Source organism: Ursus americanus, chromosome 9 (genome assembly GCF_024610735.1).
Source record: "Ursus americanus isolate L20-20 chromosome 9, mUrsAme1.1.p, whole genome shotgun sequence".
Classification (NCBI taxonomy): Eukaryota; Metazoa; Chordata; class Mammalia; order Carnivora; family Ursidae; genus Ursus; species Ursus americanus.
This window is the reverse complement of record NC_142135.1, coordinates 43,193,702-43,217,514: the sequence shown is the minus strand read 5'-3', so window position 1 is coordinate 43,217,514 and position 23,813 is coordinate 43,193,702. Positions and strand designations below refer to the sequence as shown.

The window sequence follows — 23,813 nt, the reverse complement described above, 5'->3', positions numbered from 1 at the left end:
CCAATTCCATAAACGTTCCTTAGGAATGATTTTAAGCAGACTTATTCCATGTGTATTTCTATTCAAGTTGTTCCTTAAGTAACTGATATAAATTCTTCTTAACATTAATACACTGTCTTGTAATATTTTAACCAATTATAGACTATCTAGACATTCAATGCTTCTTTATAATTGGCAAAATGTTGCCACTGTTCCAAAACAATTACCCAAGCAAATCACGTAAGCAAAAATCCTTAACGTCTCTAACAGTTCCTCATCTGTAAAATGAAGATCATAATTCCTGCATTCCAGGATTGCTGGAAGGATTACAGCTAATAGATCTCTGTATAGAAAGTAACCATCACTGTGCTTAGCATACAATCGACTTTTGTTAATTTCCTTAGGTACACTATTTAGGAATAGAGAAAAATATACTGAATAGTTAGATAGGTAAATAATTATATAAACTTTGCTATCAGAGAATAATCTCACTAGACAGGAAATGAAAAAAGCTAACAACTATCTAATTATAAACCTCCAAACATTTAGTGTTTCTCCTAGATTACAGCCCATTTTTTTAATATAAGTTTTAGATTATTTGCAATAGATTATAACTTCTTGGGACATTTGTAAATCCTCACCAGGTTACCGGTAATTTTAGTCATTTCTTCTTAGAAATTGATTTCCCTTTGGAGAATGATAATCAAGCCCAATCATTTTCATTTCAAAATGGAATACATTAATCAGTTTAAAGATATCCTTTTTTTTAGTTTTGGAAAGCATAAACATACTCAACATGCATTCACCCCACAGTATGTCTTCAAATCAAAATCTGCCAAAGTAAGAATTCTGCTCTTTAAATTATTCTCCAGTACCTCCCAGGAGCACTTCCAATGGTAGAGAAACTTACATTTTTTTGCAGTGTGGGCATTTTGCCAGAGTGTTGAACCGCAGTTCCATCCACTGTAAATAAAAAGAAAAGATTGAAAAGAAAAACAACTGAAAACTATCCAATCTGATAAGATGTTTCTTTTAGTTCAAATGTTACCAGGGATCACAGCAGAAGCTACCCCCTTCTCACGGTTATAGGACCTTTTCCCCTCAACACTTCTTCCCCTCCCTTAAAATAAAGTTTGGGATTCTCCTCTGCAACAGTTCCCATGACTTGTTCAAGGTTCTGACGCAATCTAGGCTGGCTTTATAATGAAATCTGAACATAACGCTGTAATTAGGGTCATTTCTTTCAGTTTTAGGTCTCAGTTCATTCCCAAGGAATAAAAACCTATTTCATGGACCTTCAAAAGATGTTTTGCCTTTAAATCTTAAGGACTAAGGGGGCCTGAGTTGTTCAGTCAGTTAAGCACCTGCCTTCGGCTCAGGTCATGATCCCAGGGACCTGGGATGGAGCCCGAGCTGGGGACCCTGCTCAGTAGGGCGTCAGCTTCTCCCTCTCCCTCTGTCCCTACCCTCTACCACTGCTCGTGCTCTGTCTTTTTGCACTCTCTATCGCAAATAAATAAATAAAATCTTTGTAAAAAAATCTTGAGGATGAGCCTTTTAAATATATGGATATTTCAATTCATTACTAAAATACAACTATTTATAATCTAATTACGTAGGAAACTCACAAAGTAAATAAACTAAACAAATAAGATACAGAGAGAATTCAAGCCAGCCAGCTCTCTCTGTTCTGTCCTTGCTTATTCTATGTAACAAAAAAATACTCCTTCTACCGTGCAAATTCTCTTCCGTGTGAATGTAGATAATAGAATGAGCTATTTTCCTTGTTATTGAGATATTTGAAATGGTTTATGGGTAGTGGGTTAAAGTCTTTGAAAGAATGTGCAATATAAATTTAAAGTAAATCTTAACCACAAAATGTATATTTATTTATTTTTTTAAGATTTTATTTATTTATTTGACAGAGAGAGAGACAGCCAGCGAGGGAGGGAACACAGCAGGGGAGTGGGAGAGGAAGAAGCAGGTTCCCAGCGGAGGAGCCCGATGTGGGGCTCGATCCCAGAATGCTGGGATCACGCCCTGAGCCGAAGGCAGACGCCCAACGACTGAGCCACCCAGGCGCCCCCACAAAATGTATATTTAAAAGTCCCTTTTTCGTCTTCCATTTTGCTTGCTTTTCTATATTCCTTCTTGCAAAGGGTCTATTTCCTTTATGGTTTTAGGATAATTCCTTTAAGTGCTTCAGTTTTATCAACAAAACAACTTTTCTTTTATTAAAATTAATTTTTGTTTAGGATTCTAAATCACTCCTGTCTCTTTCCATAACTTTCCAAGTAGGGCTTCAATAAATTATACATATCCAAATGTTTTCCACACAATAGAAGATAACTTTCAGAAAGTATTTGATGCATAACAGGTTTTTTTATTTTTAAAAATTATTAACTTAAAAAAATAATAAATCTGGGTTTTCCTAGACTTCTCTGTCTTCATTTTTATTTGAAAACTCAAAGTTAGTGAAGCTGGAAATGATCTCTCAGTCACACAGTAGGCACATGGAGTCTCAAGATAAATGAAACTTTACTTGAATGTTCATTCTCTTTTCAAAATGATTATTTTTCAACATCTGAGAATGCCAGACCAATGCTACATTTTTTTGTTCAGGCACCAGTAAATCTTTCTTTCATACTTACTTTGTAACAAGTTAACTTATGGCAAAACTTAATAGTAAAAATGCCAGAATTATCGTGCTAAACAAAGATTTCTAGAGTTTTACAGAATATTAAGTGAAGAATCCAGAAATCTTACTGGGTACTTTTTTTTTTTTTAGAGAGAGAGAGAACATGGGGGAGGGAAAGAGGGAAAGGGAATCTTAAGTAGGCTTCATGCCCAGCAGTAAAACCCTGAGATCATGACCTGAGCCAAAATCAAGAGTCGGATGCTTAACCGCCAGAGTCACCCAGGCACCCCTTTTTTACATTATTGTAATTAGTTTTAGGACAGTTGCTGAACTTGTAGTCATTTCAAATTTTATTTATAAATAACAAACTTAAGTTCTTCATAGTTAAAGAACCAAAGTAGTTAAGGAGGCAGTTATGAAACCCTTGAGAAAGTGGAACTCAAAATCCAAGCTTGAAGGCTAATATGTTGGCATAGGAATTTTAGAATTTTAATGACCAACCTAAGGAGATGATTTAGTCCAATATTATAATTTAATAGTGCTCTTCATTTCAGCATAGATTATGCATGGTAAATTCAATGATAACTGACAAACAGCTAAGACTTCATTATGTGATTAGTAAATTATAGAGCCAGCAACCTAACACATTGGGCTTTGTTATCTCCAAGTACTCACTTAAATGCAGCAAACTAAGAATTAAGCATCTACATTAGAAATAATTTTGTCCTACTCTATTCAAGTGAATGCAAACACCTGTGCTTGTGAAAGGAAGTTGACTACTGTTCTTCTACCTAAAACACAGCCTCTACTCTTAGAATTTTATTGCCAGAACTTCAATAGGGGAAAAAAAAACAAAATTATCTATTTTCTATTGGAAATATTAAAGGCAACTTCTCTAAAACTCAATCATGTTTAGTAGAGGTCATCCAATATTTGACTTATTTCTAACCATTCTATGTAACAGATAAACTTAGTTTCCCCAAGATAAATATATTTTTAATCAATTTTAGAAGGCCATGAGAAAGTTATCCTGCTAAAAATGAATCCTTTGATAGTACCTTACTGGATTTTAATTTTTAATGGACACAATAGGTGACTGGTGTCATTACTTTGAATTATGCACCTTAAAACTATTGTTACTTTCTGCTATGACACCAAACCATATGTCCTGTGTCCAAATGAGGAAAATCTGACCCTGACTGAAGGTACTGCGCAGGCTCACTTCAGAGCAAAGTTCGAACCATCGTCTATGATTCAGGTACATACTATAGATTGTTTCTATGGGGGCATGCCAACCCCAGAGTCAGCTATTGGTTAACAAAGCATCTGGACCTGCCTTTTATCAGCAAGAGAGAACACCTGCCCCATAGAAATGCAAAATTAAACTCCACTGTTCAGTGTCTTAAGAAATTTCTTTATATTTCATGCAGGGCTAGCTAAAGGCTATGTATTCCCTTTACTCTTCTGGAAAATTATTTTCTAAGCAATAGCCCTCAAAATATTATTCTGACTAGATGATGTCCTCAAAATGATTTAGAGGTTAAAAAAACGTGGGGGCACCTAAGCGGCTCAGTCAGTTAAGCATCTGACTCTTGGTTTTGGCTCAGGTCCTGGTCTTACAGTCAAGAGATTGAGCCCCACCGCATCAGGCTCTGTGCTCAGTAGGGAGTCTGCTTGGAGATTCTCTCCCTCTGCCCCTCCTGCCTCCTAAAATAAATAAATAAACCTTTTAAAAAAAATGTTTGTAAATACTACATTAAAACTCTTCCTAGGTAGTAACAATGATGCATGCTAAAAGTGCTTAAGAATACACCTGTAAAAAGATTGTGTTTAGTCTTTTGTTTATCCTAGCAATTCCCAATGACCATGGAACTCTTTATTCACATAACACCTATTATTATCCTATAAAGTGAGTGTCGTATTGAATATACTTTGGAAAACACAAATCTAACTTTTCTAAACATTACCCATGGTTCCAGCCAGGCTGTGAAATGAAGAATGTGAATAATGTGAATTGATACTAAATTTAGCTTTAGCACCATAACATTGATATATTAAAAGATGTTATTATAAACAGAAGGTTGTTGAGGACACAGTTCATTATATGGTTCTTTTATCTTAGTCAATGGAAATAATTCTCTTTCAGGTCACAGTATTCCAAAAAACCCTCTCCTCTGTGATCTTTTTAAAAACCATCATGAATATCTTGTAAGAGATCATGTTTTCCTTTTTTCATTGACTCTAGAAGTCTCACATATAAAATTCAGACTAATCTTAGCAACTGCACAGGATTAAATATTACACATATTTATATTCTTATGTACGACTTATGTTTTTCTGCCCTTTTTTTCACTATTCCTGATTTTTTCATATTTCCTTTTCAATGTCATTGAACTTTGGAACTTGTCTCAATTGTTTCTAGGCCTTGTAAGGCAAGGCTGAAACAAGGTTGAGAAAAAGTAAATGAATCCTAATAGTCAAAAGCTTGAAGGACAAAGAACATACTACAAAGGATATAAGACTATTTGTGATCGGCATAATAATAAGGATAAGGTAAAGTTCTTGAGTCAGAATTGAGAGATTTGCGGCCTATTTATTCTTTATGACACTGCATATCTCTCATTAATCTGAAACTCTCCAAAGTAATAGCCACCCCATAGGTATGTACTGTGTTCCCTTAATCACCAAAAACTTTGTTTTTTAGAAATTTTTAAGTCATCTTTAAATATCATATATTAATCCAAAACAGCCTTTCCTGCTGAAGAATCAAGTTTTTAATCATATTTACTGTGCTAATATGCTAATATGATTCACTTGCCTACACTAAGTATTAAGTAAATAAGAGTTAGTTTTAGAAGTTAATCTCTGGATTGCACATTACTTTAGTAATTTTCTCTTAGGGTGAAAAGATCTAAATGCATAAGCTACTTTTTAAAGTAAGAAAAACCATGTCACATACCTATCTTTTAACCTCTCAATTTGGATCATTCTCTAGAATTCACTGCCAGATGATTTCAAAAAATTAAATATGAACTTTTTAATGTCTTTGATTTTCCTTTTTTCCTCACTCCCCTATCTACTTTATTGTCAGTATGTCACTTCTCTCTGAAAAGCCTTATGCTATTCCCAAGCACCATCTTCACTTTTCTGGACAATAAAAGCCAAACATTAGTCTTGTTCCTCTTCAGGCTTGCCCTGATGCAATCCATTCTATACATAGCACCCAAATATACAGAATTAGCTATAAAACTTTACTCAGCTTTCCATTAGTCTTAGGAAAATGTCACTTACTCTAGGCTAGGTACTTCTATGCGTGCACTAAGAACACTCTGTTATTTCCTACTGTAGTCTAAACGCATTCCATGTAATTCTTGTTTGAATTGTCTTTCTTCTCCAATTAGACTAGAAAACTCCATAAGGGCAGGAAATGTGCCTTCCTGTTTCCCCAGCATGTAGCCCAGTGCCTGATAGGCACTCAGTATATGTTTTTGAACATATGAAATCAGCTCACTTACATTGTGGCTATAAGATTCCCCATGGCAAGGATTTAGAATACAAAATATAACTGAGCAAAATGCAAATGTAGTTATGGAGGGAAGCTCTCTGAAGTCAGTTGAAAAGAAATGTTTTGAAGATTTTAAAATGGTATTTCAAAATATAATTTGTTCACATATAAGAAAAAAATAAATGTATTTAATATATATTCAATGTAGTCAAATCACTTGATATCTATCAAAACCTACAGTCTGTTATCCTGTAGTAAAGCAGTATAACCTCACTCCGTGGGGCTGCCGCTGGGAGGCCCCTGGAGGATGTTGGCCCCATCTGAGGAGCGCAGTGGGGTGGTTCCATGCGGGACGCCATGCGGCCAGTGGTACCAGATCGTGGAGGAGGTATTCACTGAAGGTCAGCTGCCACCAGGCACTCGCGCCCAGGACATCCAGCGCGGCCTGCAGAGCCAGCATGTCGCAGTGGCCTGGGTGGTTGCGAGATCATTAAGGGCTGGCTTTTCGATTCTACAACAATGATGAGGGAACATGGACTTTGGAGGACAGAAAAATGGTCCCTACTGTTCTTACAAAGACACAAAGGGATGCAGCAAATTGTTGGACTTCTAGAATCTGAATATGTAACTGATCCTTGGGTGTAAGACCAAACGCAGGGAAAACTTACATTAGAGAGATTCCAGAAAGAAAATCCTGGTTTTGACTTCAGTGGAACAGAAATCTCAGGAAACTATACTAAAGATGGAACAGATGTCGCAAATCTTGAGAAATAACCACTACTCATTTTTGCTTCATCCTGTGGATCCCGGCAGATGTTGCCAACTTAATCAAAGGATAGATTATATGATGGAAGGAAAATGTGGATACCTGCAGTTAACAAATTGCTGAGTATCTTTAACTATGGTTCTAAAAATTGCATTCAAATATGACTTACATAGGAAACATCTTAAATACTGCGGAAACTATTCTACTAGTAGAGAGTAACTTTTTTTTGGATTTGTATTTTTGCTTAGCCTGAAGTTTCATATGTTGCATTTTACTAATTTCGTATTTAACCTGTATTTTTAATACAAAAAACATTAGGGTAAAGATCATGTGAAATGACTGGGTACCTTCAGGGACAATTAAATTTTTCTTTCAATAAGTGTACTGCAGGAGTAGTGTTCAATAAACTTTTCTAAATAGGAAAAAAAAACAGTATATAGTAATTTTCAAAAAGAAGTTTGTTAACTATTTCCACCAGGTATATCTAATTTATGTACTTCGTTACTGATTTAATCAATAAAACAAAAATGGAAGGAAGATCTATTTTCTCCTACTATGTCAGAAAAATCCTAACAATTCTGATTAAGGTCATTTCCATTTCCTTTCCCGAACTTGACTAAAATGATAGCAAATGAATTTAAAAATGTATAATACCATAAGGATAAAGAGGAGAAATGGCCTCCAATATTTGGACAATGGGAAGTTAACAGGGACTTGGCAGCTGGCTTAGTGAAAGGGATGCTCAAGTTGAAGGCTGTCTGCAGAGAGCTATGTCAACGCAAAGCTGGTTCACACTGCAGAAAGGCAGAGCGATGCAGCTCTCGGGGCTACTACGTGCTTTCCCAGGTGGGGCTGGGAGTAGTGGCACGAACAGCACTATCGGCTGTATGCTCTTCCCTGCACACCGCAAAAGCAGAAAGCCCTCTCTCCCCAGTACATGCAAGAGAAGATGGAGAGAGAAACTGGACTACAGAGCTTGTGGACTTAGAACATCAAGCATAGCAGAAGGCAAGAATAAAACATTCTAAAAAGAAAGGAATTAAGTTCAAGTCTACGGTTTGAACAGTGGGTGAGACCGTCTCCTCATTACCTTTCTTAACTTCTAAATGCTGTCTCCCTGGTATATCACCCACAAGAAATGGGAGGATTGTTCCCCAGAGACAGTTGCCCTCAAAGAAGACTTCTTGATACTAAGAGTTGACAGCTCTTCAAAAAATGAGAAAAGGGGGAAGAAAAAGAACTGGAAGAGTTAGAAGGAGGAGGAGAGTGAGAAGAAGGAAGGAAGGAAGGAAGGAAGGAAGGAAGGAAGGAAGGAAGGAAGGAAGGAAGGGAGAAACTTCACCGCTGCTACATGAATAGAGTTTCCAATCAGGGCTGAGCCTCCAATATAAATGAACTCTGCAGTATAATCTCTACCACAAAAGAAAAGAAAAAGAAAAAGTGGGGAGAAAACAGACAAGGCATAAAGAAGAACAATACCTCAGAAAAACAACAACAACAACAATAGTTTCAGAAAGATGCCGTAGAGAAGAGAATGCTCTTTAGAAAAAGGTAAAAAATAACCAGAGAATGCAGGAAAACTCTTCAAAATTAAAAATTAAGTTAAATAATCTGAAATTAAAATTTTGAATTAGGTTTAGAAGACATAGTTGGATAAGTTTCTCAGTAAGTAAAAGAAAAAGGCAAAACTAAAAAGAAAATGTAAAGAAAAGAAAAGAAAAGAAAGGAAAAGAAAGAAAGAAAGAAAGAAAGAAAGAAAGAAAGAAAGAAAAAAAGAAAGAAAGAAAGACAAAATTCAGGTGATCTAAAGAAAGGATTCTAGAAAGAAGGACCAAAGAAAATAGTGTGGACTATAAGAGGGCCCACTGAGTACCCAGACAATGAGTTCAAACATATTCTCCCTAAGACACATTCTTTTTAAGAATTAAATTTGAGTATAGCCGCCCTACAACATCACATTCGTTTCAAGTGAACAACGTAGTGATTCAACTCTAAATTATGCTATGCTCAGTTGAATATATATATATATAAATATATATATATAAAATATAGGGAATATATATATTATATAATAGCTTTATAATTATATTTATAATTATAAATTATAAATAGCTTTATAATCCTATTTGACATTGAAATTATGTACATGAATTACTCTACTAAAAATTAAAATTAGAAGGAAAAAAAGCAAATCATCTACACTTTCTTAAATGGGTCCATCTCTTAGTTTATCCCAAGACAGCAGATCTTGCAGTGCAAGACCACTAGTGACCTCAGCCCTGCCCATGCTCACACTCTGAAAGTTTTCATTACTACTTAGGTTCTAAGGAAAATTGTTGTCTCCCACGAAGGCTGAATAACAAAAGAAAATCTTCCTGACAGAGTAAAGCATTAGGAAATTAACTTTTAAAAATCAAACTTAGGGTTAAAGTTAAAAGCAGTAAAACAAGAACTCCTGTAAATTTTGCTTATATCTAAGTACTTACACCTTATTTTTTTTTCCAAGTAGTTTATCTAATTATGGACACCAGAGTTAATTCCTTTTACTCCAAGTTTAATTTTTAAAAATCAGAAAAAAATTGATAAATTATAATAAGAATTTTTCTTGAATCTAGAAACCACAAAGCAGGGCCACCACTTGAGACTGTGCACTTTGTTTTCTGCTGAGGAGGTGACAGTAAAGCTAAGATTCAGCCACACACCACGCCAAGACACCCATGTTGCTAAGCCCAGAAGGAAAGGGCACTGTTTCTCACTGGCCTACCCAGACAGGCCCCTTTTTGCAAATGAACCAACCAGAGGATGTACCTTTTTTTTTTTTTTTTTTTTTTTAAGATTTTATTTATTTATGTGACAGAGAGACAGCCAGCGAGAGAGGGAACACAGCAGGGGGAGTGGGAGAGGAAGAAGCAGGCTCACAGCGGAAGAGCCTGATGTGGGACTCGATCCCGGATCGCCAGGATCACGCCCTGAGCCGAAGGCAGACGCTTTAACGACTGCGCCACCCAGGCGCCCCAGAGGATGTACCTTTTATCTGATTCACAAAAGATGCAGGACATCCCAGATGCACCTCTGATTAACTGTCTTTCTTAGAAAGGTTTTCTTTTAATCTTCTGACTAATTTGCAGTTGGATAAAACTATAAGACCATGAGCAGTGGTCAAATGTATGTGATCATGACCTACATTTACAGAGTGATGCCACTATGACAAATGTCTGGTTACTTACCAGGAATGTGTTTCCACAATGCCCACACACGACCCTTGTACCTTCTGGCTGGACTGGCAATGCAGGTTGGGCTGGCTGTTCTTCAGATATAAGCATTACTGGGCTAAGGTTAATTATGCGTCTACTGTGGAGAGAGAAAGGAAACAACTTTATTACCCCACAAATGGACTGAGGGCAAAACCTGTAATATATGGCATAGCACTGAAAATAGATTATACTTGTTTTATAAATTGTCAGGCTTTGAAGCCAAATTCACAGAAAGTAGCAATGATTTCAAAAGCAAAAAAAAAATGACTTTTTTAAATATTTGTGATAGAAACCATGTATTATGGCGTTGGTTCTAATCAATGGTTTTGGGAACCATTTAACTGCCATTTCTAAGTTCCTACAAGTTCAGCTCAGAGCGTCATTTGTATCATTCCCTGTCTAGGAAGACAAGTTGAGTTTGGTAGAGGACTACACACGTTAAAATATCCTCCATCAACAATTACGTGTGTGCTATGAAGGTACAAAGTGCTGAGTCACAGCCAGATTTCTCCAGGTGGGCTGGTATTCTTTGATGTCTATTTAGCCAGAGTTGGACAAAAAGGAAAATGGGAGGTTTCTTTCCTGTCTATTCTATCAGATGGGGTTGCAAATGATTCATATAATGGTCAAAATGCCAGAAATCACACAAAAAACACAGTGAAAGTCTTGACATACTCCTATCTGGGCACATCTATACTGGCATTTGATAAGGGCAAACAGCTCCAGAATTTATTGCACAGATTATGTTCAGCAAAGACTAGTATCGCACACAGTGAGGTATACAGTGACGACTAGAACACTTCCAGGTTAAGATGAATTACATCAAAGGTAAACTAGGTGGTCACTTTTATTTTTTATTTTTCTTTGAAACATATTTAATCACTTCATATATATATATATGTATATATATATACATATGTATATATATATGTATATATATACATATGTATACATATATGTATATACACATACATATACATACATATATGCAAATATATGCATATATATGCGCATATATATTACAGTTGGGTGTCACCTCCCTTCACTCATAGAACAGATGTCTGAAGTGGCTTGCAAATAGTGTTCTTAAAAACACCTTTACTGCAACTGTTTAAACACCTGACTACATGCATTACACAACGGGTTTATTCTATTCACTCAGATAACACTTGTCTGCAGGTTGCAACTAGAGATCTCATAAATATCCTTATTACAAGCATTCTTAATAACCTCACTATACACATAACAATGGGGATAAGTGGTTACTTTTAAATAAGTTTAAGGAGTCACTAATTTATTAGAGTGCATTAAGTACTTATATAACATCAAGAGAACTTTCCTTGCTCGCTGAAGAATATTATCTTATAAATACTTGTGACCATTAATTTCAAACTAATCACATCATTCCTTTTAACAAAGAAACAATAATAATCTAGGTCCTGTAATCACTTTGAGGACAAAGACTAGAGCAAAGCCTGGCACATAATAAGCCATTAATAAGTATTTGTAGGATGAACAAATGAATGAACGAATAAATGAATCTTTATCTCTTACCAGTTAGGTCTCGGACATCCTATTCGCCGAGATGTGTCCTTACAAATGAGGAGACAATTACAAGGGCATCTAACATATTTCTTCCCTGTTGGGGGGTTTTTGATTGGCTAGATAAGGGAAGGAAATGCAAACACAGCAAATTAACCAAAGGACAGATTGCCAAAGTTTGTTTGTATATAAAAAGGAAATGATTCCTTAAAAATTTAGACCCCCATGGTGCTACCAGAGTACAGGTTAAGGAAAAGTGCATCATAAATGGTTTTAAAATAGTTCAAATGTTGGCAAGCACTCTATGAAATTTGGGGGCTGCTGAGATGTAATTGTGAAGGGTATATTTCAAAATTAGTTTGCAGTGCCCCTTTAATATGAGAAGAAAATTTAAGTTCACAACAAGAATTGTTTTCCCTTTGAAGTTTTAAGACCAGACAAAGTCAACCATCTGTCCTGCCAGGTGCAAACATTCACTACAGGTTCTTGCACCTGTTTGGGAAGAGCAACCTCATTAGGAATAGTGGGCAAAGAGGAGTATATAACAAATGCGGACTTTACTGCCTAGAATATGAGAAGTGATTAATTTTATTACAGCTTTTAACTTAAAAAACAAACAACTTGCAAAAACTCTTAATGCTACCATTTTTTTAGACTTTACAGTAAATTTAAAAGCAAGAATAAACACCAAGAAAACTCCTTTAAATAAAGGACTTAGGCTTGTTAGAGTAAATAACTCTATGAAGCAATGAGGACGAGATCATCACTCCTGGGCATACCTGCCAAAAACGTATAGCTTGAATCAATCATTAGGGAATATCAGACAAACCCAAACTGAGGAACATTCTACAAAACACCTTGCCTGTACTCTTTGAAAATCTCAAGGCAATCAAAGACAAAGAAAGACTACATTAGAGATTAAGGGAGATTAAAGAGACATGATATCCAAATACAGCATGGAATTCTGGATTCACTCCTGGACCATACTGTTGTCGTTGTTTTTAATGGAATCATTGAGCAAATACGAATTAGGTCCAAAGATAGGATAATAGTCATTGTATTAATGTTAATTTCCTGTATTTGATCATTGTACTATAATTACATAAGTGAATGTCCTGTTAGTTTTTTTAAGGAAATTCACACTAAAATGTTTAGGGGTAGAAGAGCCCCATGTCTGCCATTGCCTTAAAAGGTTCTTTAAAAAAATAAAAATAAATTTAAAAATTTTTTTAAAAAGATTATTTATTTCTTTAGAGAGAGAAAGCCAATGTGACAAACTATTAATACATTTGGGGAATGTGAGTACAGGGTCTGTGGGAATTCTCTGTACATAATATGTACTATTATTTTTGTAACTCTTCTGTGATTCTGTAACACATTTCAAAAAAAAAGATTTAAAAATATAAGTAAACAATCTTGTTATAAATATATAAAAGTTAGCAATAAGTCATCAACAATTTATTAAACTATATAACAGATAAAATCTGATTATCTAAAATTTATAAACATCCAAAATGTATTCCCATCCAATCTAAAATTTCAACAAAACCAGAAATCGGGTCAATTCCTGTATATCCAAATTTTCCCATTAAGTAAATGTGTACTTGGCAAATGACAAGCTTTTTTATATTTGATTCCCACCTTACTTCTAGACTTCAGTTCCCTCATTTACAAAATAAGGTGACTAAACTAGAAGAAGTGGTCTTTAGTGCCCGCCCATACCTTGTGATATGTAATCTGCAGGAAATTGGGGGGGGATGGTATTGTCCTTATGCATAAATTTTAATATTCTTACTTAGTAAAATGAACTTGTATGTGCCTGGTGCTGGGCTGGGCACCTTACCCCTGTAATCCCAAGGGCAACTCTATTAGGTAGATATTATTCTGATATCACTGTACATGAGGAAACGCAGTGTGGAGTAGGTAAGTCTCAAGGATAGACAGCTCCAAGTGGCAGAGCAAGGATTCAAACCCCAGCCCATCAGCCTCCAGATCTCAGACTCATAATCACGCAGCCAATTAGCTCTACTCTCCCTCCAGGACTTCTCAACTTTTCCATTAACTTGCCCTAGAAATTGCTTCTCCCTTAACCTTAAATTCTATATTCTCTAAGCCTTGCTAAAATTTGTCCGTCTTTTCTCTCCCCCAACTTCTCTCCTTTCTTTCCCAATTCTATCTACTGAAATAAGAAGGACTTTCATTAGCCTTGTTTTTTGGCTTTATGTTTCGTTTTTTTAATCTCCTCAGAAATATCAGGTTCCTATCAGAGGTGGCTGCCCAGGAGAATAGACACACTGATCCCCTGTTTTAGGTGACATGAGGAGAATGAAGCACAGTGAAACTGAGCAGGGGACGGTGATAGTGAACAGAAGGGAGCTGCTCTGTTGGACCCTGGTCCATTTATCTGTTTTCTCCAACCCATAATTTCTCCAGAGAAGCTGCTAGTTGCTTAACACCTCTTCACTCATAAATTTAAGATCAAATTATATTGCAAACATTGGCAAGGCATCTGTTAAGGCACTCCTCACACACATTTCCCTCCTCTTCTCCTGCCCTATAATATAACTGATCCCACACAAGGCAATCTAATTAGATACTATTCATTTTCTCTAGAATATTGAGAAATACTTACATTTCCTTACTTAACAGGATTTATAATGATATAAAAATGTCAGCACAATTTTATGTCCAGAAGTAGTTTATTTGTACCCAAATCCTATTGTTCTGGAATAATGAACTCATCATTTCTGAGTAGCCAGATTGAGGCTGTTAGCTAAATCCATAGCCTGCTCTGTTTACTTCCAAGGGTAAATACAAAGCTTTAAAAGTTTTTTTCTACTCATTAAACAAAAGTTTGTAGGGATGGTGGAATAAGGAGAAAAAATCAACAGTAACATAAAATCCAAAGAAATCTTTCAGGTCTTGGGTTTTTGTTTTTTTGTTTTTTGTTTTTTTTAATTGCTATCTATGTCTGACAACTCTTATTTGGTTGCTAACTCTAAAATGAGCACTACAGAGGTTACTGCCAAGTTTGCTAGTGAGTGTTCAACTTAAAAAGAAAATAGCTGGCTTTATAAGTATCGCCTCTATTTACACAGTAAAGTTCATCTCCAAATGATGTCCCTCATAAAAAAATATATATTTACAATGAAATATATTGCTTCATTACTTAAGGTTTTATTTTATGACTTTTCTGTGAAACATATAAAGCCCAGTATACATGTTTCATGGTTCCCAGAGACACAATAATCTCTGACTTTTTTAAAGACTTTTCTAAAAAGGAAAAATATACAAATACCAACAACTAATATTTAACTGCAGATTTTGAGACTGAAATTTTTAAAATAAAGCTAAACACAAAAGGAGAAATATATTTAATCTAACTAGTAAACACTTCACCAGTTCATTACTTGAAATTGTAAAAATTTAACTTAAAATGTAGTTGTTCTTCTCAAGGTTCCGTTAAAAAAAATGTGCCCTTCAAATTTTTTGAATATTTCTCTAAATTACTATCAAGCAAATAGAATAAAATACCAAGCTTTTTAAAGACTTTGGCACCGCTATCAATAATAAACGCATAATCTTGAGTCCAGAAAAACCATACAGACATCCTACAGATGTAAAGCAAGTTCAAATAATTTTTGACAGAGTAAGTACAAAGTCCACATTCGAAGTGCAATTTGGTATATCTTCATTTTTGTGAAAATCAAAATGGATATAGCTGTGATGTGGAGAGACACTGAGGGTAATTATAAATACCTGACTAGGGTCAGTCTCATGTTAGAAAGTAAAGAGCCAAATGGCATTATACTTAGATTCACCATGAAATTTTCATGATGGAATTAACTTTAAACACCTGGAGACATCTTTGTATGATAAAACAGAACTAGAGAGAAGAAAGAAAGGATGAGAAAATACGGCCATATCTATATCCAGCCCACAATTACCTTTAAGTAACATTACTGGAGTATTTCCTTTAGAGACAAGATGGCAGATAACAATTTATGCTTTATTAATGGAAATCCCCACTTACCGTAGCTTCATTGCAAACCGTGCACTTAACCACATGCTGGTGAAGCTTGCCATCCAAGTTGATGAGAGATTGGCACACGCGGCAGTTTATTACTGGAATCCCACTGGCATCGGGACTGGCAATGGCTGTATACGGAGGTGGGAGTTCCGCTGTAAAGGATATCAGTCATTGTGATCAGTGGTATCACAGAGAAGAGAAGTAAAGCAGAAACTATCCAAATGACCTCATTGTTGTATTTATGTTTTTAAAGCTAGCCAACTTATCCTAGTTTCAGAGCACAAACACACATGGGACTACATTGTGAAGTAGAATATTTCTTACTCTGATAACATCTAAATCATGTTTGCCTCGGTCTACCCAAATGATCCGGTTTCCTTTTACTAACCTATATGCGACATACCCACTCTTCCTGCATGAACTCGTGGAGCTTGTAAGGGGATCGTGATGATTCATGTCTAAAGAATCTGACACTAATGATCTGATTACCAAGAAAGAGAAATAGTCCGTGAGAGCAAAGTTTTTAAATTACGTACACATACCCATAAATCATGCAGCTGCCATGCTGTGTTTATAAAGGGACGAGTATATAACTGCTGGCCATAACAACAACAAAACAGTTTTGGTGACAGTTCAGGAGAGACAAAAGTGAACGTAGGAAAACTAAATGTATCAACATGGAACAGAGCTAATTGGAATGGAACAATACTAATTTCAGACACAAAACAAAAATAAACTTAACATTTTTTTATCTCAAATTTTTAACTTTAACATTAAAAATCCAGGAAATGCACTTAAGTATTTATGGGTAAAAAATATGATGTCTGGGATTTAGTTTAAATATTCTAAGACAAAAATGGTTTAATAGATGAAACAAGATTAGCAAAATGTTGATAATGAAGAAATATGATGACATAGAAAGTCGTTTTGTTCTTACTATTTTCGTGTGTGTTTGGAAATTGCCAGAATAGGGGCGCCTGAATGGCTCAGCCAGTTGGGCGTCTGACTCTTGGTTTCGGCTTGAGTCGTGATCTCAGAGTCCTGGGACTGAGCCCTGTGTGTGTCAGGATCTGTGCTCAGCTGGGAGTCTGCTTGGGATTCTCTCTCCCTGTCCCTCTCCCTCTGCCCCTCCCCACTCCATGCTCACTCACTCTCTCTCTCTCTCAGATAAATAAATAAACCTTAAAAAAGAAAACAAAATTCCCAGAATACAAACACACAGACACACACACACACAGAGTTTTTTGAGTCCTAAGTTTGCCGGATTGGGTAAAGGGTGGAAGCCCAGTTTCAGAATCATGCTTATCCACCAGAAGTATATATTTGTCGTGGAAGTCTGAGAAAAAGAATCTAAATGTACTACTCTGGAATGGGATTTCTAAAGGGGACTGTCTGACCCATTCTGTAGCTACCTCAATAACAGGCACAGGAGGCCCTTTGCAGGAAAGGTATTGACTCGAGTAAGGGCCACACCTCCACATATGATTCATGATTGAAGCCCCACTAAAGAGAACTGGTATTTCAACGGGCTTCCATGATACTCTAAAACACAATCACAATAGCTAATCATGAAAAGAGTTATTTTTGAAATAGAGATTTTCTATCCACTGAATTAGATTCTGAACTCTGTTGTATTTTTTAAAGCATAGCACACCACGGTATGTTTAAAATCTGCATATTACCACCTGGCATCCTTGAGGTTTATCACATAGATTTTTTTTAGACTAGCAAAGGATTGGCAATAAGTGTTATTCATTTCAATGATTCATAATAAGGGGCACCTGGGTGGCTCAGTCGGTTGAAGCTCCAACTCTTGGTTTCAGCTCAGGTCATGATCTCAGGGTTGTGGGATTGAGCCCCCAGTTGGGCATCATGTCCAGCAGGGGCCGGTGTCTGCTTGGGATGCTCTCCCTCTGCCACTCCCTCCACTTGCACACACATGCTCTCTCTCTAAAATAAATAAATCTTTAAAAAATAATAATAAATGATTCATAATAAGCTGAATTTCCATAGCAGTCAGGCTCTGAAAGAGGCCACTTTGAAACGACAATACACATACATTTCTGGGAGGCTTCGACCAGAACACTGCCAAATACTGAACTTGAAAAGAAGCTATAGAAGTCTTCAATTATAGGGGCGCCTGGGTGGCGCAGTCGTTAAGTGTCTGCCTTCAGCTCAGGGCGTGATCCCGGTGTTCTGGGATCAAGCCCCACATCGGGCTTCTCCGCTGGGAGCCTGCTTCTTCCTCTCCCACTCCCCCTGCCTGTGTTCCTTTTCTCGCTGGCTGTCTCTCTCTCTGTCAAATAAATAAATAAAATCTTTAAAAAAAAAAAAAAGAAGTCTTAAATTATAAAAATAGCTTTAAGTCCTTGAAAGAATTTGAGGTTGATCTAGAGTGACTTGTACTGTATTAATCAAGAAGGAAAAACAGGTTAAAGGAACAATGAGTCAACAGTACATTGGAGCCCTTGCAATTTGCAGATTATTTTATCAGATCTCCATAAAGAAGATATTGTTCTGGGAAAACAAATACATACCTCACTAGAAATTCTAGACACACTGCCTAGTGTTTAATAATAAATATTGCTTTAACAATTATTAGCATTATTAATAAAAGTAGTTTCCTCTCTTGCCTTTTCCTTGAGTTATGAAGTAACATGAAGTAGTTCTCCCATAATTCCCGGTCTCCATCTTATATAATATGACAGAAAAGAAATTTAAAGACAGAGAATTTCACAAAGAAAACAAGTGCATTGAGGATGGGGGGGAGGCCACACAGCAGCCAGTAAAGCCCATCTACTCCAACAGGAAAAAGCTTTGCTCAAAGGAATCTAAAAATCCCAATGGGGGATTAAAAACGCATTTAAAGTGCATCACAGCCAACAAACCCTGCGAATTTTTTCTCTAAGATTTGTACCACATAATTTTTAACCTGTCAAAAAAAAAGCTTTCGATTATGACAAAAATATTCTTGAATCTTTTGGAGGCTTGAAAAGAGGAGGAGGAGGAGGAAGAAAAGAAGAACAAGTGAGGATCAGAAATTTATGATGGGAGAGGCTGTAAATTCCATGAGACCAGAGTCGTGTCTGGCTTGTTCAGGACTGACTCACCAGCACTTGTCATAGTGCCTGGTTTATGGTAGATGTTCAGTGACTATTCATTGAATCAATCAATGATGGATGGATGGATGGATGGATGGATGGATGGATGGATGGATGGATGGGGAATCACTGAAATTTATCAGACATATCTATTTCTCTTGGGAAAATAACACTAAGTGTATTACTGCTGCTCTCATTGAAGAGGAGCTTGGGTCCTAGCATTCGAGTAAGCCTCACTGAAAAAGGGGTCCCTACTACATAGAAGAATGCCCTCCAAATCATGCACTGCCAGAGGTGAGGCAGTCAGGAGACACTAGCCTGCCCACCAGATAAATGGAATCAGTCCAAGAGATCAATAGAATGACAGATGCTGCAGCCTAATTGCTCCACTAAACAGTGCTTCCAGGCCTATTGCCTCAATTTTCTGTCCATTACTTCAGCCCTAAGCTGATATAGAGATATGTCTTATACTTTAACCCAAGAAAAAATCTTCACCTATAACTCCATCTCCTTTTGTGAGGGACTTTTAATTTCAGAGATATATTCCAGTTAGTAAACCTGTAATAATTGGCAATTTAGATTGTTCATTCTCTCTCTTTTCACTTTAAAAGTCAACAGATCACAACTACCACACCTGTTTCAAATTTCTGCCCTGGATAAAGTCATCTCAGAACTCAGCATCACTTGATACTGAGAGCCACAGAAAGTCTCATTTTGGAAGAGTCTTACTATTTAAACATGGTCATTTTCTCTATGGGGTTTGCGTAAGTGAAAGATCTTTTTTTTCCTCCACGTGAGCAGTATTTGTTAGAGCAATAGTCCCCAATCCTGAAAAACTCCTTCAAAGTTCCAGAATTATACCTACCATGTTAGAAATTACAGCAATATTAGGAATTACATAGTCTAATTTCTTCAGCTTATGGAAGAGAAAACTGAAGCCTTGAAGGTTCAAACTTTTGAACAGATCTATATACAGCCTTCGGCAAAGTCAAGAGCCAACTGCACTCCCAGAGGTTTCTCCACAGTAACAGTGTCTCTCTTGGTGAATAATTTAATACAGGCAAAAACATAAGGACTAGTGAGAATTCTGTAGAAACACTTAGACAAGAATCAGATCTGAGCTAAAAGGGAAGAGGAGAAGGAAGACAGGGAAAATAAAAAATAGGACAGAGCATAAAAAAAGAATCCATTCATAATAATAAAAACCTTGTAGAAAAACCGAGACTCGTAAGAGACAATATGAAAGACTACGGATCACAAGGCATACATAATGGTCTTCCTGAAACACTCCAAAGGAACCATTATTATTCTGTAAACCCACAGGTGATCAAATTACATTTTCCCATCATAAACACAGACCTAATTTATCTATTTTATGCCAAACAGCCCTTTGTCTTGCTAATTCATCCTAGTGTATTAATCCGGACTTCTTCTTCTTCTTCTTCTTTTTTTTTTTTTTTTTACCAGATATATCCTCCAGCATTTGAAAGGTTGGAATTGTTTTTGCTGGATTGCTCTGACCTTTCTCAGCTCAGTTATTCCTTTATAAGCCCCTTCAATGGCTACATCTTTCTGTTTCATTCACTTACTTCACTGATGCACTCTTTATATTCACCCCTTCAGGCCCTTGACAAAGATGTGGTATCAAATTGAAAAATGACCTCCAATTAAAATGACATATTTTAGGACACTCTGATTACAGGATGAGCAAGCAAAGTATAAAGGGCCAGCCTGTGAGGAAAGCCCTGGCTGGCTTTTTTTCCTCCTTGGGATCTTTGTGGAGAATATGGATTAGGGACAGAGTGAGGCTGCCTGGTATGGGTTATCTACTCCCAGGGTAAAACCTCTCCAGTCCACTTATGCATTGAGAAGGGAAAGACCACCTTCTGTCCCTCCCATCTGTGAAACCAAAGAAAACTATTCTGGGAGACTCTTGGGTTCTTCTAGAACCATGAAACCCTCAGAAGGTTCCATCTGGCTGAAGTCAGCATGGAAGGGTAAATATGCTACTTAGGACGTTACTGACCCTTAGCTGCAAATCTACCCTTGTCTGCTTTGTCATGCTGGAGCTGAAACCCTGCAGACCACACTGTAGCTTTGCCAGCTGGCTGCAGGCTACATTCTGTGAACAAGAGGTGATAAAGGCAGCCTGCAAGGTTGGGGGAGGAGAAGGGACTTACAGCCCTCTCCCCAGGTGGACAGTCTTTCTCCAGAACTCAGGGACATCAGCACCAACTGGCCGGTGCCTCTTAGAAGTCCTGTCTCAGTTCTGCAGAACTGCACCTCTAAATAATTACATCTTAATGAGTCCAATCACTTCTCTCTGTTCTCTCAGCCCTAGACCTCATGGTAGCTGCTTCCTGCATTTGATACCTACTTGATACCTCAGGGTAGTAGTTTTACCTTTTAGTTACCTAGTTAACAACTTCATACCTAATTAACATTTCTATTATATTCTGTTGCGTGGTTTCTATCTTCAGGTCTTACAAAGTATGATCATGCCAAGAATAACCTCAGGAAATTGACCCTCAAAAATGGGATTGAAGGGGGGGGCTCAGTTGGGCATCTGACTTGATTTTGCCTCAGGTCCGATCTCAGGGTCATGGAATCAAGCCCTGCATCAGCTCCATGCTCACTGGGGAGTCTGTTTGAGATTCTCTCTCTCCCTATTCCTCTGACCCTCCCCCTACTCTCCCTCTCTCTCTCTCAAATAAATAAATAGTTCTTTTTTTAAAAAAATGGGATTGGAGAAATGGTTTGGTCATGCCTTGGGCTCAAATGCACTGCTGAGCTCCTTTACGAGTGGGACACAGTATGGTAGACATTGATGGCTTGCCGTGACATCCTGATGAATCAGATTACCCCCTGCAGATGCCTGTGATGTTCGTGGCTCCTTCACTAGACCATCACGGCAGTAATCATTACTATATAGACTGTGATATGGGTCGATTCCCATGAATACACTGGAACATTTATGGAAAGAAAATGAGAAGCTCTTGTCTTCAAATTCTCAGCTCAAGTCATGGTCAGAGAACCAGAGAATTTGTACTGCAGCCCTAAAAGTATCCCTTACATCCAATTGTCACAGGGCTTATACTGCTGTAAATCAAACACAAATTTAATTTTGTAGATTGCAAAATTGTAACGTCAGGTAAATCCACACAGCCTTACCAAGTTCTCATGTGAAGGTTAGAACATTGACTGTGAAGGAATGGATCCCTGAAACATGGAAAAGGGGCATTTGGTTGTAGACAAACAGAGGTGAGAAGCCCCAAGTCACTCTGAGCCTCCCTTGTGAGTAGAAATCAGCTTCTTTCCTAGTGATTGAAGAGATGAGCCTTCCCTCACAGGAATGCTGCAGTTGTCTCACTAGTGGACAGCCATTCTCCTTGAGACACATCCTCACCCCTGGTTGGCTCAAAACACAGAACCAAGCTCAGATCTCAACACTTTCCACAGGACAAGCAGAATGCAGCAGCTTACACATCAAGAGAATTGCAAGGTTTTGAAAATATATATTGTCAGAAACCTGGGGAATGTGCGTGGGGGTAGATCCTAAGAGTTTTAAACCAAAGAGGATGGAACAAAGGAGTTGAGCCAAATTTAATCACATGGGTGCGCTTGCCAGAAGCTCTGGACTCGATGTTTGTTTTAAAGCTGGAAGTAGTTCTCTGTCAGTTTCCTTGTCTGTTGGTGAGACTTGGCCCTATATTCAATGGAGCTGTAATGGCAGAACATTCCTAGCATTGTGCAGAAGAAGAACCAAAGGCTTAGGGAGTTAGAACGCTGGAGTGAATTTATCAGATGAACCGCGCACGCCCACACCCGACTACACTGATTTGCTTATTTTCTACCTTGGACTCCCACTCCCGGGCAATCCTAGCTTCGTAACTGAGGAGGTGTGATACAAAGCCCCGCTGTAAGCTCTGATGCCAAAGTCCAGAGGCCTTCAGCTATATTCAGGAGGAAAGCAGCCGCCAGCCAGGCACACCGTGGTGGGTTCCCAGGAGTTAGTGCGCAGTCGGTGGGTCACGGGCATCTACTGCGTAGCAGGCGCAGTGTAGACGTACATCAGGAACACCGTGGGCAGTGAGACAGGCCCCAGGGCTTCAAGAGCTCATGTTCTTAACATGGGGAAAGACAGTAAAAGCGCAAGGACAGCTGGGGGTGGTAAGTGCTCTGATAAGCACATGCACAGGGGCTTTGCGAGCACAGAAGAGGGCGTCTAAATCTGATCGGGCCGAGTGTGTGTTGGGGTGCAGGGTGATGGCAAGGGGAGAGGAGGCTGGTGGTAGAGTCATTCTAGCACAGTTTAGCTTTCCTCCAGCACTGCAAATTTTCTCTAAATCGTTACCTTTAACTCCTTTCTCCAAACAGCAGCTCTGGAAAAACAGCCACACCTTATTGTGGTTGTAATATCAGCTTGGAACAAGTATCGAGCTACATCCGAATGCCTCCAATATTGCTTGTAAGAGCTCGTGTGCGCCCGTGGCAGACCCCCAAGGCAACAGCAAACCAGGCGTTCTTATCTAGCAGGTGATGAGGAAGACTGAATTCCACTCTGAGCTATTAGTCTGTTGTCCTTCCCTCCCTTTGTGGTCTCAGGCATTTGGGCCGAATCAAAACACTGCCACATAACTGGAGGTGCTGGCAAGAAATGCCCAGGGACCTGCCAATGACCAGTTCCTGGATGACAAAAGCTTCTGCTCTGATCTGTTTCTTATAAGGCAATATTTCTGCCTCATTCTAATAATGCATTTCATCTGTGTCAATAGTGCTTTCTTCAAGTATTGACAGTGAATAAGTTATGTATTCTTTTATTTATTTATTTATTTGACAGAGAGAGAGAGCACAAGCAGGGGGAGCAGCAGGGGAGAAGCAAGCTCCCCACTGAGCACGGAGCCTGGTTGGGGGAGGGGGGTAGGTCGATCCCAGGACAGAGATCATGACCTAAGCTGAAGGCAGATGCTTAACCACACTGAGCCACCCAGGTGCCCC

At 37.8% G+C, this 23,813-nt stretch overlaps 1 protein-coding gene and 1 pseudogene across 1 annotated transcript in view; one reads left to right on the top strand and one right to left on the bottom strand.

The window, feature by feature from the left end:
* Positions 1–23,813, bottom strand: part of PIP4P2 (phosphatidylinositol-4,5-bisphosphate 4-phosphatase 2) — a 50,408-nt gene that overhangs the window by 12,897 nt on the left and 13,698 nt on the right. Inside the window, exons 2-5 of the mRNA XM_045805993.2 lie at positions 15,718–15,866; positions 11,697–11,803; positions 10,116–10,239; positions 890–942 (exon numbers count right to left, since the gene is read on the bottom strand). Of these exons, the coding sequence (XP_045661949.1) occupies positions 890–942; positions 10,116–10,239; positions 11,697–11,803; positions 15,718–15,866 (433 nt within the window). The remainder of the gene's footprint in view (positions 1–889; positions 943–10,115; positions 10,240–11,696; positions 11,804–15,717; positions 15,867–23,813) is intronic.
* LOC123797895 (nudC domain-containing protein 2 pseudogene) lies at positions 6,430–6,896 on the top strand (annotated as a pseudogene).